The 18,834-nt window shown below is 35.6% G+C and overlaps 1 protein-coding gene, 1 long non-coding RNA gene and 1 other non-coding gene across 7 annotated transcripts; 1 reads left to right on the forward strand and 2 right to left on the reverse strand.

Moving 5' to 3' along the window:
- Positions 1–605: 605 nt before the first annotated feature.
- Positions 606–8,237, reverse strand: LOC100809644 (uncharacterized). 5 transcript variants are annotated; one of them, XM_014771099.3, is made up of 9 exons: positions 7,926–8,237; positions 6,919–7,077; positions 6,236–6,313; positions 5,473–5,553; positions 3,954–4,043; positions 3,735–3,878; positions 1,904–2,011; positions 1,080–1,131; positions 606–974 (listed from the first exon to the last, which is right to left on the reverse strand). In XM_014771099.3, exons 1-9 carry the CDS (start codon positions 8,235–8,237, stop codon positions 946–948), a joined length of 1,053 nt encoding a protein of 350 aa, XP_014626585.1. In that variant the 3' UTR covers positions 606–945. The 5 variants fall into 5 exon arrangements, 4 of the variants coding, with proteins under 4 accessions (XP_014626585.1, XP_006602372.1, XP_006602373.1 ...); XM_006602309.4 differs by having other exon boundaries at positions 3,954–4,046; XM_006602310.4 differs by having other exon boundaries at positions 5,473–5,556.
- A 378-nt stretch (positions 8,238–8,615) lies between these two features.
- Positions 8,616–9,880, forward strand: LOC121174074 (uncharacterized). The gene is made up of 3 exons (XR_005889817.1): positions 8,616–8,822; positions 9,100–9,234; positions 9,314–9,880. It is a non-coding gene; the product is annotated as an uncharacterized lncRNA (long non-coding RNA).
- Positions 9,881–18,647: 8,767 nt separating this feature from the next.
- Positions 18,648–18,754, reverse strand: LOC113000252 (small nucleolar RNA R71). The gene has a single exon (XR_003265543.1). It is a non-coding gene; the product is annotated as a small nucleolar RNA R71 (small nucleolar RNA).
- Positions 18,755–18,834: the final 80 nt, after the last annotated feature.

Consider the following 18,834-nt stretch of genomic DNA (forward strand, 5'->3'; position numbering starts at 1 on the left):
CCAAGTTAGGCCAAGTCACTTAAAAACCCGTTTGAACAAGCAGCTCACACGAGTCACCCGAGTTAGGCTAAGTCACTTACAAACCCGTTTGAACAAGCAGCTCAGACCAACCATGTGATTGGTTCTCGGGTCAAACCACCGGTTCAAGCCGAGTCGGATAAGACTGGGTACAACCTTACTTCAACTCATACACAACATAATTTGACGCCCATGGCTAATAGTTGTATGATAATATTCCCTTTGGAGCCCGGATGCAGGAAACATTCGAAAGCACTATTCACTCATGACAGGCAGGGAATGTTGTCTATATAAGCTGATCCACATCAATGCATAACCGTAATATAACTCCCAACAAATTGATTCCACATTCAAGAGTTGTATGCAGATAACAATATTAATTATAAAATATTAGTATTACAATTAATGAAACACCACTGAGCATGTAAATCAGTTGTAACAAAAAAATAAATGTAAATCAGTTGGCAGGGGGCTATTCTAACTTGGTCTGAGCTTGAGTCTTGGAAATGTAACTGTATTAAAACCCAGTAGAAAGAATCCGAATAGATACAAAAAGTTAATGAAACAGCACTTTCAACTAAGACGTATGATAATATTAGTGTTATTGAACAAGAATCATGTTTGCTGTAGACTGTAAGATATTCTGGTCTTCCATATGCTCAAGAATGAAAATGACAAACTCTAACTTTATGTGATTGCAGTGTTGATAAGTCCTAATGGGAATCCTTCATGCGGAAAAAATTTATGGAAATTGAAAATGCTGCGGTTAAAAGTTGAGTCAGGACCAGAAGAGAACTAATTCAAAATAATTCATTCTTAGGGTTTGAGTTCTAAATAACTGGGTCGCCAATTCTTAGGACTAATCTGTAAATTGCAGACGTGTTCTGCAACAAACCCAAAACATAATCATCAGCTGCCATGAGTGAATTACACACACTCTTCTTGAACTTGGCCATCTGTAGAAGCATAGAAAGCTTGGAATAATCAAATACATGCACATACACATAAAAAGATGAATAAATATAAAGACTGACAAATATTAAAGATTCTCATGACCTCACCTGCAAGATTTATGGCCAAATTTGCTTGAGCATCAGCGTCAGAGTTGAAGTTCTTGACAAGGGAAACAGAAAGTTATTTTAAAGAAATGCTTAAATAAAACCTTCAGAAATCTTGTACGGATATAATATTGAAATGCAAGACTCTTATCCTTCCACAAAAAATCTCAAAGTAAAGAAGGGATTTATTATAATACATAGTTCCCAAAAGGGAAAACCAATCAATTAACAAACAAAATTCAGGATATGGTTGAGTTTAGCATCAAGGAAATATTGCTCATCAAGTCATCAACAAATTGATATTAGAAAAACATACTCAACTAGAGAGGTGATGGTGCATATATAGAATTCAATCCAAAAGTTCTGTACCATAACAGAGCAATAAACAATCCTTCTTTCATTGAATTCTTTTAGTGTTAAATAATTAATGGGATGGCCCTTAGGGTTGAACATGTTCATACAACTTATTTGTGTTTCACACACACAAAAATCTTTTAGGAGGAAATCACACCTTTAAGAGGTTACAGAAAACATTACCTTATTGCATTTTTATCTGTTTTTTATGCTTCATTTCTCATTTTTGTCAGTTTTATAGTGAACAATTATTTTCTCTCTTTTAAGATAGTTTACAGGTGTGCATTTGGTTTGGCTTATTTTGAAAATATAATAACTTACTTTTTCCTGTTTGTTAAGAAAGCTTTTGAAAAATAAACAATTATTTCTCCATATTTAAGTTATACCAAACATGCTATAAGGAATTTAAAAATTGCTAATATAAAGCCCAAAAATATTCCATATACATAAATAGCTCAGTAAACTATACCTACCCTTAGAACATGACTGATCTGGAATGAGGAAAATTTATCCTTGAGTTCTTTTGCCACATTATACAATGTAGACAAGTTTTCATTCTTGACCTTCCAGGAACCATCAATCTGTTTAAATGCGGTAGCATGAGAAAATTGAAGATAAACAAACAATAAATTATAGAAATCAGTGAGACAGTGACCAAACACTTGCAAAAGAAACGAGGTTAGAAGCTAAGGAGATCGTAGATGAAATCAAATGCTGGTCCCTGTACTTGGTTAATATTATCAAATGGAAAAAAATTACAGTATGCTGTCATGTAGTTACCCCAAATTCCTAGTTGTTAGAGTCACACTATTTACGACTCAATCACCCAATTAGATACAATTCAGCAAGCCACCGATTCATATCATATGATGAAATTGTAAATGGCTTCAAATCATGCAATGCATGCATGAAATTGTGCAAATCTGTATTCACCAATATGCATAACATTGTCTAGCAATTCATTAATGATTTTACTATTTTGTTTTTGTTTCCCAAATTCTCAACAAGGAAACTGAATAGTAGGATAAGCTTAAATTGTTAAATGAAAATTAACTCAAGGAGTGCTGCTGAACACATCATATTTGATTATTTCAGTGCTCTGTTTTCATTATTCTGAAATGGGTTTCACACGCTTACTCGCTCACTGTGGTACATTACTAGAATGAAATGTGTTCAAAGTGTACTCAACTCAGTGCAAATTTGCCAATTACACGCAGTTAGCTGTTGCCAAATGGAGAGGAAAAACAAAACTTCAGGTAAGAATGTGAAAACTGATAGCAGTATGAAGTACAGGGTGGCAAACTTTCAAGTTATATACCCATTAGGAGACAAGTGATTTCAAGTCAAACCACAGAGGGTGGAAAGCTGTAATGTAACTAATCATATTTTCATTCCCTAAATTTAATATCAGGTACTGACTCAATCCAGAGATGTACAATGACTGTTAGGGATGCAGATGGATAAGAAATAGAAGACGGGCATTAAAAATTCCTCAAGTTGGAAATATTATTTCCTCCCTCTTCTATTTCTGATTGTTCTTTAGGGCCTTGAAGCAGCATTAGTAGTCTTCCTACGAGGCTTCTTAAGAGGGAACCCCAGTCCACTGGATCAACTGCTGTTTTGATCCATCAGCATGATCAACCCATTACCAATCAAGAATTGCAAGTGTTTTTTCAAGGACTGGATCCTTGTCAACAATTTCAGCAGGTAGAGAATTGACAATGGTGGACCAAAGTGGGGCTTGAGTAAACTCTCAAACATGACATTGTGAATTTTGGCATTTGGTGGAAGGTCTAGGTAACTTCGTCAATTTCCTCTAAAATTTGGTAGAGGACAAAATATGCCTAGCATAATTTGTGGCTAATAGTGAAAACGGAAGAATATTGCCAGCTAGGTCTGAGGTGCACATAGAGTCATATACTCAATCTCCCATGTTCAGGTGGATATCATGAAAACATGTACCAGCCCACCTTTTCATTGACTGTTGAGTTTGCCAAGGTTATTCTGTAGTGTCTCTAAAATTGGTTCAGATGAGTAGCTTGCTGTCAATAGTGCATTTGAAGTGGAACCACCAACGTAATTGGGAATGGTGGGAGGTTGAAGAGTTGAGTGGGGTGTTGAAACACCGCACTAGTTTTATTTTACATATAGTTTTCATGTGAATATTTATATCAAAGAGCTTTAAAAGAGCAATTAGATATAGAATCCTAAGACATAAATACAAAAGTGAAGGGGTGTAAATGTCATTAAACATTTAATAATGTTAGAATAAAACAACATGGAGAAGAATATAAAATGGCCAACCTGCATGCAAACAAGTTTGGAATCACCTTGGATACGAATACCAGTAAATCCCTTTTTAAGAGCATATTTCATTCCCAATATCATTGCACGATATTCAGCAGCATTGTTTGTTGCTATACCCACACCTTCACGCAATCTACAAATCTTTAAAGTAAAAATAGTTAAAGAGATTATAGTTGTACGCCAATGATGACTAAAACAGAAACATCAATTGTATACCAAACTTCCATCATTAGCTCGTAGAATAGCCCCAGCACCAGCTTTTCCAGGATTTCCTTTTGACGCACCATCAAACTCAACAAAACAAGTCTGCTGCACAAGAGAAGATAACTATGATTCACCAAAAAAGGATAGATGACTATTAGAGATTTAAAAACATCAAATGAGTAGATAAATCATAAAACATAATCAAAGATTACACAAATCAACAATAGCAAGTAGAGAGAAATCCAATGACCACTCTATAAATTTAGTCTGCATTTAAAATGATAAGTAAGAAATAGTGTAAGTATCCCTGATTGTTACCCCATATTTTTGGCTAAAATGCATGGAAGCCCCTTCAACTATAAATCAATTGAAAAAAACCATGGTTCAAAACTCAGCAACTTGGCTCCATCAATTTGCCAAAGTGTGCATATTGACTCCCTACAAGGGCATTTTCTGTACACAAACAAGTGGTTAAGTTTAGACTATCCCTAATAGTTTGCAAGTTTACGGAGTTCTGATCCACATGGAGGTTTCTTGCAAGAGCATTGCTACATAATACAAAAATTATGCAATCACACAATGACATGGATGGCAGGATGTGTATCAGTGGACAAATTCCAACTAAAGAAAAAAGATAATTATGGAATATGGTGTAAAGAAGGCCACAAACTTTCATATAGTTTTCACAGAGTGAGATAATAAGAAACAAAATTTCTCTTTCTACAATTGACCTATAATTGGAAGGGGTTATGTTCATTCATTTTAGCCAATACTTTAATCAACATCCTCAAGGAGCAATGACAAGACCAAGTAGCCATGACGGCAGCACCTTCATTTGACCACTCCCTCTGATGCACAGATACCAAAAATTGGCAACATATCTGTATTGTACCATACCGAAAACTGGTGGCTTCCTCCATATCAAAACTTGGATATTTTATATTTTAACCTCCTATATACATTTTGTTTTTGGGATACAGACAGATTTTTTTTCGGAAGGCTAAAGATCAGATATGTATTAGATAGAAGTAGTCTGTACAAGGTGAACACACTAAAACAACAACAAAAAAACCAACTATTCCCCTTGTTGAAGTGGTCCCAACACCTACTGCCAAAACGTTTACAGTGTCACTGAGAAACCAAACCCAAAAAAAATCCTTTTATTTGGCTAGGATAATAATACAATAATGATGACAGATCAGTATAAAGTATAAGCATTGGTTATATCGAGCAAAAAATAAGGAATATATAAAAATAAATTAATAAAATATAAGACAGACATAAATATTTACTTAATATATATTGTCATATCCATATCCTATTTTATTTTAAAAGTTGCCTTACATATCGTTTTGTGCCCAATACTTGTACCTGTATCCATGTAACATAGACCATTCCATAAAACCTGACTTTTCAGTTAAAATGGAAAGCAACAAATAATGTGATTGGCCCTGGCTATCACCAGTTGGTTTACTGATTAAAATACTAATGGTTAAATGACAACACCTGCATCGGTATCATTTCCACTTACAGTTGCATGTAAAGGTGCTTCAGCCACAGCAGCATGATCTAACTTGACTTGCTTTCTCAAGGGATCTTCAGATATTACTTTCTGCTAAGCAAATAAAGAATCTCAAATATATTAAAACATTTACAATAAAAACAAGTTTAGACAGTTGACTGAAGTAAAAACAACTGGTTTCACAGATATTTCACTTAGATCCACAACATTTTCTCATGTTACAATTGACTTTAGACTCTAGGATGAAGGTTTTATTGCTGAAAATCAAGTTTAGTATCCAATACAGCTGAGCTGATAGTCCAGTAAGGCAGTACCCATAATCCTTTTATTACTTATTACCAAACATTGATCTAAGCCTTTTAATAAGTAATTATTTTACTGACATACACAGCACTGTCAATTACACATCACCATCATCTTATAGGTATAATTTAAGTGTGTATACAATGCTTCACAACAATTATAAGATTCCATGATATGCAATCCCTTGCAGTCAATTATAAGTTATGATTTACAAAGGCAGTTGAAAGAAAACAAAGTTTGGGAGGGTGTCAAAACAGCTACCTAAAATAACAAGGATATTACATCTCCCAAATGGAAGTTATAGAATTGATAGAGATGCATGCGATACTGATTATTGTAACAAAAGTGATAACAAATTCATAATTTATAAAATAAATGCCAAATGTAACATCTTAGTAACAGATGTATAACCCCTGGATCTTTGCCTTCCTGATAAGCATGTTGTAGTTCCAAATTGTGCTGAACTCACCTCATCTTGTCCAAGCACTCCCAAAGATCTCTTCTTAGATACATCCTTATTTGATGTGCTCTCTTTGGTAGAAGGTTCCTGAGACATACATAATAGATGTTCTGATTTGCTTGATTAATAAACCTCAAACTTAAAAGGATATTTAGAGGGTATCTAGGGAGAAAACAAAAGTCAAGGGAACAGAAATGCACCTTCTATAAATATAGAATATCTTTATCAGCGAACTTTTTAAATACAAAATACAACAACCTGCTACCTACTTCTTCATGATATAACCACAAATGGGTATGTATATTTGTAATCAAGAAGGAACAAAACCTAGTATGAAACTATGAATAATGGATAATGCACTGCAACATGCAACATGCAACATGTTTAAAGAATTCTATATATAACTTTGTCTTGTTTGTTAGAATATCAAGGTAAAAAGGAAATACTCCATCAATCAACAATGTGCTGCTAATATGAATGTGAACGATATTTAAATTATGAGAGCACATCATGTTATCAATTCAAATTCCTCTTTATTGAGTTAGTAAACATCATAAAATCACAATTAAGGATATGGACTTTGAGATCAGGGATATACATCTAATGGTAACCTTTTCCCATCCTATTGTTTTGACAGAAGATGCATTTGCTGAAAAGAATTAAAAATTAAATGCATTGTAACAGCTGTTTACCTGTAAAGGGCAAGGAACAAGCATGCCAAACAAATCCTCTTTCAAATCAGTGGCCCTAATTGTGTATAAAGCATTCTTCAGTCCATGCGAGACAAGATACTCCTCAGTGTCCTTTGACAACGAGTATCCCTTGAACACACTAACAGGAGGATTGCATACCTGCCAAGTGACACAAAAAAGAAGCATATATTTAGCTTATGGCAGGAAAAACAAATAACTCATCCTCAAGCACAGAACACAATATACCCACACTGCATCCAATCAAACAGATAATAATCATGCATTGGAATGAAGTAAGACTGTTGCAGCCTAAAAAAGAGAAAAATATAAAAAAATACGCAATTTGAACTTTGAATGCTAACAAAGAAAGATCATACTCACTAAGATCAGAAACATAATGGCAAAATACACTGACACTTCATGTAATTTGAATTTTGAATGCTAACAAAGAAAAGTCCTGCTCACAAAGATCAGAAACATAATGGCAAATTACACTAACACTTCTTGTAGTTTCTTGAAATTTCATTCAATATCCATGACTTTCTAATGCCTACAGTAACTCCCTTTAATTGTTTGAAATACATTTACTGTGTACCCTTACCCCAAGAAACACATTAACCTGTGTAAGGAGGTTTACTATTTGCATTAAAAAGGCAGGAGGTGTATGGTGTGAAATTTCAAGAGGGGTATCAATGTAATTTGCCCAAAAACAAAATAGCTGTTAATCAGGCCACCTACAGTTTCAACTTTCAATCAAACACTTTCCTCACTTTTTAACTTTGCTACCTAATTCAAAACAGTCAGAAATACTCAATAATGACAGAAACTCCAACATTTTATAAACAAGATTATAAAAAGATTGAATTTAACTAAATGTCCTTATAGTATCATCCAATCACATTTTATCAGGTAGGATAAGATTGTTGACTTTTCAATAATCATTTAAAAGTCATATTAAAAAATTGAACTCAACATAATTATATGATGAGGTTGGGAAGAGAAATTACGGAAGATCCAACTTGAGCCTGAGAATCAGCCAGACTGTTATAGATTCCAACAACGTCCCCTTTCCGAACGACGTAGAAAGCGTCCTTCTCCTGCTTCATCGCTTCAGGCTCCACCTTGCTCTTGCGTCCTTTTTTGGCGGAGTAGCACCGAGTGGTCACCGCGAATTCTGAACGGAAAGACCTAATTCCGCGATACTCTGGTTTCGCCGGTAACGAGCAGCACTGGTGGTGCAGGGAGCGGTTCGCGATGAGTCGAACGGTGCTTCCGACTATAGAGGCGGTGTACGATGAAAGCTGCGACAAGCGGTACATGACAGAGAAAGAGGCTCGAGTTGGAAGGAATTATGTGCTGTTTGGTTGCTGGGAAAGTGGGGGAAAATGCATTGTGGAATGGAATCGACTGTTGTTGAGTGGGGGAAGTGAAGTGGGTTGGTAAATAGTGACGGTTTTGTGAATTGGAAGTTGGGAGTTGTGTGAGAGTGGAAGACGAAGGAAGACGAGAGAGAGAGAGTGTGGGGTGTTGGGCAAAGAGCGGTTTGGCGTTTTGCTATCCAACGTTATACGGGTCGGGTTTCTGTTTTGATGAAAAGTTGGCCCAGGATCTATTGAGCCATGAATCATCCATGATCATTTTGAGGCTTTTACTTTGTTCACCTAGCATTTTGCTTGTGCACCCATCATATTTTCGAAATTCCAGAAATACCCCTTCTTATTTCTTCTTCCTCCTTTTGCCTTCTTCACTCATTCATTCTGTTGCTTTTGCTTTGTGCTCATTCATTCTCGTGAGAGGAGAGGTCCTTCGTTGTTGTGTCCACTTTGGTCGAGGTGCAAGTGTTACGGTGATTCGTCAGCAAGTGATGGTTGTGGTGGTGGTTGGTTTGGCTGTTAACAGCGAAGGTAAAGTACTTCTCTTTGATCTACTTCTTTTTTGCATATATAATTTATGGATTGATAATCCATAAGTTTTATGGATTGACAATCCGTAAGAAACATATGGATTGTCAATCCGTTAGTTCTATTTTTATTTAACTTTTTTAAACATTTGTTTTATTGTTTTTTAAAACTAATTACTATTATTATTTAAAATATTTTTAAATACGTATAGTTTCATAATTTATTTATACCTTTTAGGGGTTGTTTGTTTGTCATTGAATTTTTTTCATGTTTTGTTAAGATGGACGAAAATCAGTGGATGCATGACATTATAATGTCAGAAGAAGTTAATATGAATGAAAAAAGTGAAGAAAATGAAGAGGAACCTGATCTACATCAATACGTTGATTGTTCTGATGCCTTCAATACTTCTTAGGTATTAATATGATTTATTGTTATTAAAGTAAGTAAATGAATGTCCCTTGAAGACTAAACTTGTATGGATTGCATTGTAGGTGTTTGTTACTGTCGCAACCTACCATTCAACGGGAGGGCGATGCAAGACTCGAGGGTGTGTCTTCCAAGAAGGAAAACACGTGAGAGTCGTCACCAATGTTTATTTGAGCAAAACATTAAAAAAACCAAAGAGGGTCTGCGAATTTGAAGAATAAGGGTTCGGGAGTTATTTACGTGTGGGGAAGGTATTAGCATCTCACGCGTCCGTCACAAGGGACGACAACCTTTAATCGAGTGTGCAAAATCATGACTTCAGTATTATTTATCTTCCCTTTTTATGTTCCTTTATTTTTTTGGGGTCGACAAAGGGTGTTGCCTTTGCTCTTACGTATTCTCAAGTGTGATGAGGAATTCAGACCTATGTAGTTCTTTAAAAGCGAGAAAGTTGTGTGTCGAGTTGATTTTAAACTTTTGAAAGGTTTGTTTTAACCAACAAGAATGGAAGAGACCGTTAAGGCTTTGAACCTTGAACGAATTCAAGTGATTTTTGTGGATAAAAAGCTCGGTTACATGTTGATTTTAACTTGATTTCACTTATTAAACTTCAAACTCATTAAAAGATGATTGGTGATGTAAATAACTGGTCAAAACTCACTTTATCAAAAGAAATGAGATTACAGATGGTAGAAGAATGAGATGAAGATGTGCAAAGCAACAAAGAGGACCCCTAAGGGTACATATATCGAATTCAAAAATTTAAAATAAATACTAACCAGACGACGAACGAAGAACAATGTAGAAGTCGATTACGACCGCAATTCGGTAACGCCTCGGCCTCATTTTTTCTTCTTTTCTTCTTCTTCTTCTCTTCAAATTTTACTAAATCCTTTCAATGTTTGAAAGTTGAACCCTTTCTTCAGCCCCCTCACGCCTATTTATAGGAAATGAGGGGACTTGGTTGGTCTGCAGCTCGCCCAAGCGAGCTGTTGCTTCAACCTGAAGTAACCTTGCTCGCCTAGGCGAGCTGGTTACTTCACCCCTAAGTTATTTGGGGGCCCAGGCGAGCCAGGAGTCAGAAAAAGCCTTAGAATGACCCTTTTGCCCTCCCATTCGGGTATTGTCCATATTCTTTACCGGAACGTCGAATAATCTCCCGTCTTGCGCAACAACTGGTGTCAAACAACTCAATTCGGCAAGGGAGAATCAAAACGTTGGCGAATGATAGTCCCCAAACAAAATTAGGGTCTGATAGTTGCCCCTCTTTACTTATCTTTTATTGAAAATGAAAAGCTAAGTAAAGATAAAGACACTAATTTCACCCCATCGATCTTGCCATCTGACTGGCAACTAGCAAAAAACCCAAGCAATGAAACCTGTCAAAAGAATGAATGTATGAAGTATCAGGTACACCAAACAAAAGATCTTGAAGTCTTTAAAATGTAAAGAAGACATTGAAGTCTTGACAAAATACATTGATAGCCCTTTTTTTAAAAAAAAAAAGTAAAGGAGACATTGAAGTCTCAACAAAGGACTTTGATAGTCCTGGAAAAGTAAAGAAGACTTTGATAGTCTTGACAAAAGACATTGAAGTCTTTGAAAACGTAAAGAAGACTTTGATAGTCTTGACAAAAGACATTGAAGTCTTTGAAAATGTAAAGAAGACTTTGATAGTCTTTGACAAAAGACTCTGATGGTCTTTGGAAATGTAAAGGGCAGAAGACATTGATAGTCTCCGCAAGACAACAGACTTTGATAGTCTTTGAAAAGTAAAGGGCAGAAGACATTGATAGTCTCTGCAAGACAACAGACTTTGATAGTCTTTGAAAAGTAAAGAAGACTTTGATAGTCTTGACAAAAGACTCTGATAGTCTTGAAATCTTTCACTAAAACGTGAACATGCTTAGCAAAGAAACAAACCCCCAAACTGATCAGAACAACATACATTTTTTTTTAAGAAAAACAATGTGACTAATGGGAAATGAAAGCATGCAGATAGAATTTCTCATAACCAAAAATGAGATTTAAGACATTAGCATTTCGTTTCTAAAAGAACATTAAAAGAAACATTGGGTCCAACCGAATAGAGGAAAACTACTCGAGGTGTATAAAGTCTCACACAGGCAAGTGTTTCATCTTAATCCCAAACCACATATGTGTCATAGATTGACTTTGCAAGTCATTTCCCATCAAATCAAAGATACATATGCATAATCATCATGGATCAATAGGACTTTATAAGGTTGGATTTTGGTAGGAAATTTGGCTTTGGTTGTTCTTTCCCCTTTCTATCCCCTTTTCCTTTTTGTTTGGTGTGGGACAGGAGCAAACACAAATATTTGGTTTGTAACTAAAATAGGTGACCACTTTACACATCCCCTGGGTTTTAACCAAGTTATTATTGCCCTTCTCTTTTCCTTTTCTTTTCGACAATTCTGCACATTTGTTCAGACATTGTCTGGTTCAAAGAACTTCCCCCTTTTTTTTTTATCTTTTCTATTTTCCTTTGCAATTCTTTATCTCTGATTGACTAATTCTTTCTTTTGCTTTCTTTCCTTGTTGTTTTTGTTCTTTGTGTTTTCTTTTTCTTTTACTTTTTTTTTTTTTTTTGACGAACACCTCTAACCCAAGATAATAGAAGCTTCGCTTGGAAGACCCTCCTGCTCTCTCATCCCAGAGTAAGGTTGGAAATTTCCATTCTAGGTCCATGTTAAGGCAAACAGTCAATGTTTGGCTCAAAAAGCCTGCAAGTGGTAGAACATAATGGATATTGGGACATCTGTTTGGCCAATGGCTCAGAAAGCAAGGAATGCCCAAATCATTTCCATGAAATGGATATTATGATAATTATAAATTCATGCAAAATTAATCATAGCACATATCCATGTGGACACTCAAATATATGGCTTTGTGGCCATGCAAACACTAAGGCTTAGGATTTGTTTCCATATTCAGGCCAAACCAGTGTTTCAACGATCGCTTTTATCAAGGCATACAAACATTTGAGTCCATTTTGGCATTCGGGAAAATCTTTTGTTGTTTTCACCCTCTAGGTGAACATTTCTTTTCTTCAAAAACCTTTGGTGTTTTGATCCGTGAATTTTCCTAAGAAAAATGGCGATCATTTTTTTTCAAAAGCATACTAGTTTTAGTTTATTTTAGAAGAAGTTTGTAATCTAGGCAAAGTTGTTACCCGAGATCACACTTATCAAAGGAACACAAGGCGCGTGAATGAAACGAAACCATACACAAAACCCCCGTTTTATTTTTTGTTTAGTTTTCTCGCTTCAAACAAACTATCACAATGAAATAACACGACAACATGCTGGAAGCGATAAATTAGAGACGAGTTCCATCATAATGAAATAACACGTCAACATACTAGAAGCGATAAAGGTTCATCATAATGAGATAACAAAAAAATACCGAAAGCGATAAAATAAAGACAAGTTCTATCACAATGAGATAACAAACAAATACTGAAAGCGATAAAAATAGAATAAAGACGAGTTTACAGTTTTAAGCGATCTCGGCCAAGCGACTCAGCCTCCTCAAAGGAAGAAGGCCATGACATCGCCCATGTCATTGTCTTCCTGAGCTCCATCTTCATCTCTGGGGGTCCCTACAGGTCCTGCCCTTGCTTGAAAATTGGACCTATCTCCAGGCCATGCAAATGTGACCCCAAACTACTCGGGAGTAGGCCATGAGTAAGGGCTGGGATCCTGGCTTTGCTGACGCAGGGTGTATTGGTAAAAGTTCTCATTCAGTTGCACCTGACACCTATGATTGGCCGCCTGCTGGTCAGCCATATACTGCATATTGTAGAAGCAAAGCTTCATGGTGAATCAAGAATGATTCAAAGATGTTTTGATGATAACAAAAGATGATGACAAAGGTGATGACAAAAAGCTCAAAGGTCAATCAAAGGATGAGTTCAAGATGTTCAAGAAGGAATTAAGAACAATTCAAGACTCAAGAGGAAAAGTTCAAGAACACTTCAAGATTCAAGAAGAAGGATGAATTCAAGAATCAAGCTTCAAGAATCAAGATCAAGATTCAAGATTCAAGACTCAAGAATCAAGAATCAAGAGAAGACTTAATCAAGATAAGTATGAAAAGGATTTTTCAAAAATTGAGTAGCATATGAATTTTTCACAAAACATGTTTACCAAAGAGTTTTTACTCTCTGGTAATCGATTACCAGATTGCTGTAATCGATTACCAGTAGCAAAATTGTTTTGAAAAAGTTTTCAAATTGAATTTACAACGTTTTTTCTTAATTTCAAAAAGCTGTATTCGATTACAATGTTTTGGTAATCGATTACCAGTGCCTTTGAACATTGAAATTCAAATTCAAATGCGAAGAGTCACATCCTTTCACATAAAAGCCTTGTGTAATCGATTACACTGATTTGGTAATCGATTACCAGTGATTGTTTCTGAATAAATCAAAAGATGTAACTCTTCAAAAGGTTTTTGACTTTTTCAAATTGGTTTTAAGTTTTTATAAAAGTTATAACTCTTCTAAATGGTCCTCTTGGCTAGACATGAAGAGTCTATAAAAGCAAGGCTTTGATTTGCTTTTCAATATATACTTTTCCAATCAATCTTTACATCTATCTTTTCCAATTCATTCTTTACACAAGCAATTTTTTCCACATTGATTTCTGAGTCTCTTTGAACTTCTTCTTCTTCTTCCTTTTTCCAAAAGCTTTCCAAAGTTTTCTGGTTTTCTAAACCTTGAAAACTTGTGCTATTCATCTTTTCATTCCCTTCTCCCTTTGCCAAAAAGAATTCGCCAATGACTAACTGCCTGAATTCTTTTTGTGTCTCTCTTCTCCCTTTTCCAAAAGAACAAAGGACTAACCGCCTGAATTCTTTTGTGTCTCCCTTTGTCCCTTGTCAAAGAATTCAAAACGACACAGTCTGATAATTCTTTTGATTCTTCCCTTTTCCTAATACAAAAGTGTTCAAAGGACTAACTGCCTGAGAATTCTTTTGTATCCCCATTCACAAAGTATCAAAGGTTTAACCGCCTGAGATCTTTGTCTTAACACATTGGAGGGTACATCTACTTAGGTTTGACTGAGAACAAGAGAGGGTACATCTCTTGTGGATCAGTTCTAGTGAAGGGTACATCCACTAGGTTCAAAGAGAACAAGGGAGGGTACATCCCTTGTGGATCTTTGCTTGTAAAAGGATTTTTACAAGGTTGAAAGAAATCTCAAGGACCGCAGGTCGCTTGGGGACTGGATGTAGGTACGGGTTGTTGCCAAACCAGTATAAAAACTCTTGTGTGTTTGTTTCCTTCTTCCCTACTCTTTTACTTTCCGCTGTGCATTTAATTTCCGCTTTTACTTTTGGTTAAGTTTCTCTTCTACTCCTTATTCTCTTAACAACATAGGTAAAAGCCTTAGAAGAGTAAATTTTTAATTAGTAAAGGTTTAGGAATAATTAATTCAACCCCCCTTCTTAATTATTTTGAGGCCACTCGATCCAACCCGCACCCAGGAGCGCTTATCCCTGACTCCCTCCTATGTGGGCCATGCATTGACATAGAATTCCATGACTATTTCTGGGTCATATTTTGCCATGGGCCCTGCAAGTTGAGTCCATTGCCTCCTAGAACTTAGTGTATTCACCCTCTCTTAGTTGGACCCGTCTCTCCTTGAGGAAATACCAACTCTTGATCGCTTCAAAGCGGCGTTGGTGTTCCTCACTTCGGAACCGGTGTCCGTCAAATTCTATATCCGCTTGTGGGGCCGCATTGGATCCTTCTCCTACGACATCCCTTCTTTCTGATGTGCCATTATTTTCTCCTATTTCCTAACCCTTTTTGCACCATTTTAAATACTGATTAGTCTTAATTGTCAAATTTATTAGGCAGTTTTATTATTTGGGCCCATTCAGCTAATTTGATGTTTTTAATCTAATTTCAGGAATTAATGAAGCATTGGGCTTGAATCCAGAATTGGGCTTGGACTTGAAGAGGGCAGACTATTTTATTCTACAAAATTAGATCTTATCTTATCTTATCTAGATATTATTTAGATTTGATCTTATCTAGATATTATTTCATCTAGATCTTATCTTATCTTATCTAGATTTGATTTGATTTTATTTATGGGCTTGGATTTAAAAGAGATTTGTAAGCTTTGGGGCTGGAAAACTATATAACAGCACCAAGGTTCTAGTTTAGCTCTCTCTCTCTCCTCTCTCTCTTTTATTTTTCGCTTTTAGTTTTAGTCTCTCTTCTCTTTCTCTTTTATTTTCATTTTTTTCAATTCCAGTTCAGACTTTTAGTTTTATCAATAAAATTTCATTCTTTATTTGATTAATGGAAGGCTAAGTCCGCAGCGTTGTTTTCTCTTGAGGATCAAGCACAATTCTCTTTGAGGTTCTATTATTACTGTTAAATTCTGTTAAGTTTTTCCTCTTCACTAATTACTCTGAATTTATTGCTATTAATTCATGCATGCTTAGTGCTTGATTAATTGTCTCTGCGCTTAATTTATGTTAATGCTTAGTGATCGTTTATGAGTAATTGGTGTGTGTGATGCTTAATCACATAATGAATGTTTTATGTTAAATTTCGCTTAGTAATTTAATTTAGGGTTGGATTAAGTGGTTGAACTGATAAAGGATAAATGTAGATGCAATTGTCTTTGGTGTTTTGATGATGATCATAATGATATGATAAAATTGATGCAAATGGGCTTTTCAAGATTACATTCAAGACAATACTTCAAGATTGCAAGTCACAGCATCAAGATGATCACTAGTATATTAGGAAGGGAATTCCTAATTGAATTAGCAAAAGGTTTGGCCAAGTAATTTAAATTAAAAAGTGTTTTACAAAGGTTTTACTCTCTGGTAATCGATTACCAGAGGATGTAATCGATTACCAGTGGCCAAATATATTTTATAACAGCTACTAAAATTTGAATTCGAAATTTTAGACTGTGTAATCGATTACACAATTTTGGTAATCGATTACCAGCAGTTAGTAAACGTTTTAATTCAAATTTTAAAAGCTGTAATCGATTACACAATTACTGTAATCGATTACCAGACAGGATTTTCAGAAAAATAATTCTAAGAGTCACAACTTTTCAAAGGCTTTATTCATGACCACCAATGGTCTATATATATGTGACTTATAACACGAATTTGCTCAGAGTTTTTTTCAGAACAACAAGTGTTTATCCTCTCAAAGAGCAAAATCATTTTATCCTCTTGAGAATTCCTTGGCCAATTCAATTGCAATTCATTAAGGAATTATTTGAGTACTCAATCTGTAAAATCCATCTCTTTCTAGAGAGATTCATTCTTCTTCTTCTCCTCATTCTCTAAGGGATTAAGAGACCGTGTGTCTCTTGTTGTAAAGGAATTCTAAACACAAAGGAAGGATTGTCCTTGTGTGTTTAGAACTTGTAAAAGGAATTTACAAGATAGTGGAGCTCTCAAGCGGGTTGCTTGGGGACTGGACGTAGGCACAAGGGTGTGACCGAACCAGTATAAATCTGAGTTTGCACTTTCTCTTCCCTTAATCTCCTTTATTTATTATTGCTTTATATTCATATTCAAATTGTTTTATTTGAATCAATATTTAAGAAGATTGTCATTAAGGGAATTCATAACTTGAATAAAAAGTGAAATAGATTTTTTAATTGGGGAAGTAGTTTGGAATATCTTAATTCAACCCCTCCTTCTTAAGATATCTGAGGCCACTTGTCTAACAATAAATTCTCACAACCTAGGATAAGAGACTTGCTTGTGAATCAAGGGGAAGTAACGTATTTTAATTCTGATAAATTCTAATTTAATTTTACTCGCTGTTTAATTTACAAAAGCAAACAACCCCCCTTCCAATTTGTTACTATTTCCTACTATCTGTTATGAACATTTGGTGTATCATTGCTCGTTGGGAAACGACCTAGGATCACTTCCTAGTTACTACATTTTAATATTTATTTGATTCGGGTACGACCTCGATCAAATTTGGCGCCGTTGCCGGGGGACAGTGTCCAAAGGTTCATAATAGCTAGTGTCGTGTTAGTGTTTAATACTTTTGTGTTTTATGTTTAATTGTTAGTGTTGTGTTAGTGTGTGTGTTAGTGTTGTTTAGTGTCTTGGTATTTTGTTTAGAGTGTGTTCTGTTTTAGTTTTTCTGTTAAGCGTTTCTTCTGTTTCAGTTTTGGGTGTTTTGCTGTGAATAGTGTTTTGCGACGTATTTAGTGACCACTTTTTGCTTGCGGCAAAACAGAGTAGTAGTGGAAATCATGTAGCGACGGATTTTAGCGACCACCCTTGCTGAATTATTTGGGATTTTTTGTTTTAGTAGCTAGAGTTGTTATTTTTGGCTGAATTTTTTTTTGTGGTAACTTCTTTTAATCTATATTTTGTGGGAAAAATTGCTAGAGCCTTTAGTTTGGTCAGATTTGAAAGTTCCAAAAAAGTAGCAAATTTGATTTTTGTCAAAACTTCAAACGGCCATAACTTTTGCTCCGGTTATCAGAATCGCAATTATGATATATGTATTTGGGGTAGAAAAAAATTTCCTACGCCATGTAATCTTGCTGCTGGCCGACTAAGGTCTCCATCGTCCAAAAAAAGTGATTCTGTCAAAAGTTTTTTATTTTTCAAGTATTATTCTCTTATTTTTCTTAACTTATCATTTTTAGCTTATATAGTTAGACTTCGAATTGTCATTTGAAATTTTTTGTGCTATCTTATCATCATTTTATAAGGTTGATCACAAAATTTCAAGCCATTTGGACATCATTTGATGGTAGCTGTAGTTCAAACCTACACTGTTACTTGCATAAGAAGACAACTAATTGTGCATGCTGAATTTAGTGTATGACTAGAGGAAATCCATTTGACTTACAACCCTTTGATCCTGAGATAGATAGGACATTTCATAGATTAGTTAGACATCATTTAGTACCTTTTGAGCATCCTGAGCATTCTGTTATTGGTGATTTTGAGCATTATAGTTTTGAGCAATCTGAGAACATGGCACACCCTCCACCCCGTGAGAGGACTCTAAGGGAATTGGCTGCACCTGATTTCACCTACAAAAGCTTGTGCATCCAATACCCTAATGAGGATGTCCCATATGTTCTTAAAACTGGACTGATCCATTTGCTTCCAAAGTTCCATGGCCTTGCAAGTGAAGACCCACACAAGCATCTGAAAGAATTCCATATTGTCTGCTCCACCATGAAACCTCCAGATGCCCAGGAGGATCACATATTTCTGAAGGCCTTTCCTCATTCTTTAGAGGGAGTGGCAAAGGACTGGCTATATTACCTTGCTCCAAGGTCCATCACGAGCTGGGATGATCTCAAGAGAGTATTCTTAGAAAAAATTTTCCCTGCTTCCAGGACCACGACCATCAGAAAAGATATTTCAGGCATTAGACAACTCAGTGGAGAGAGCCTATATGAATACTGGGAGAGATTTAAAAAATTATGTGCTAGTTGCCATCACCACCAGATTTCAGAGCAGCTTCTCCTCCAATATTTTTATGAAGGACTCAACAACATGGAGAGAAGTATGATAGATGCTGCCAGTGGTG

Source organism: Glycine max, chromosome 18 (assembly GCF_000004515.6).
Source record: "Glycine max cultivar Williams 82 chromosome 18, Glycine_max_v4.0, whole genome shotgun sequence".
NCBI lineage: Eukaryota > Viridiplantae > Streptophyta > Magnoliopsida > Fabales > Fabaceae > Glycine > Glycine max.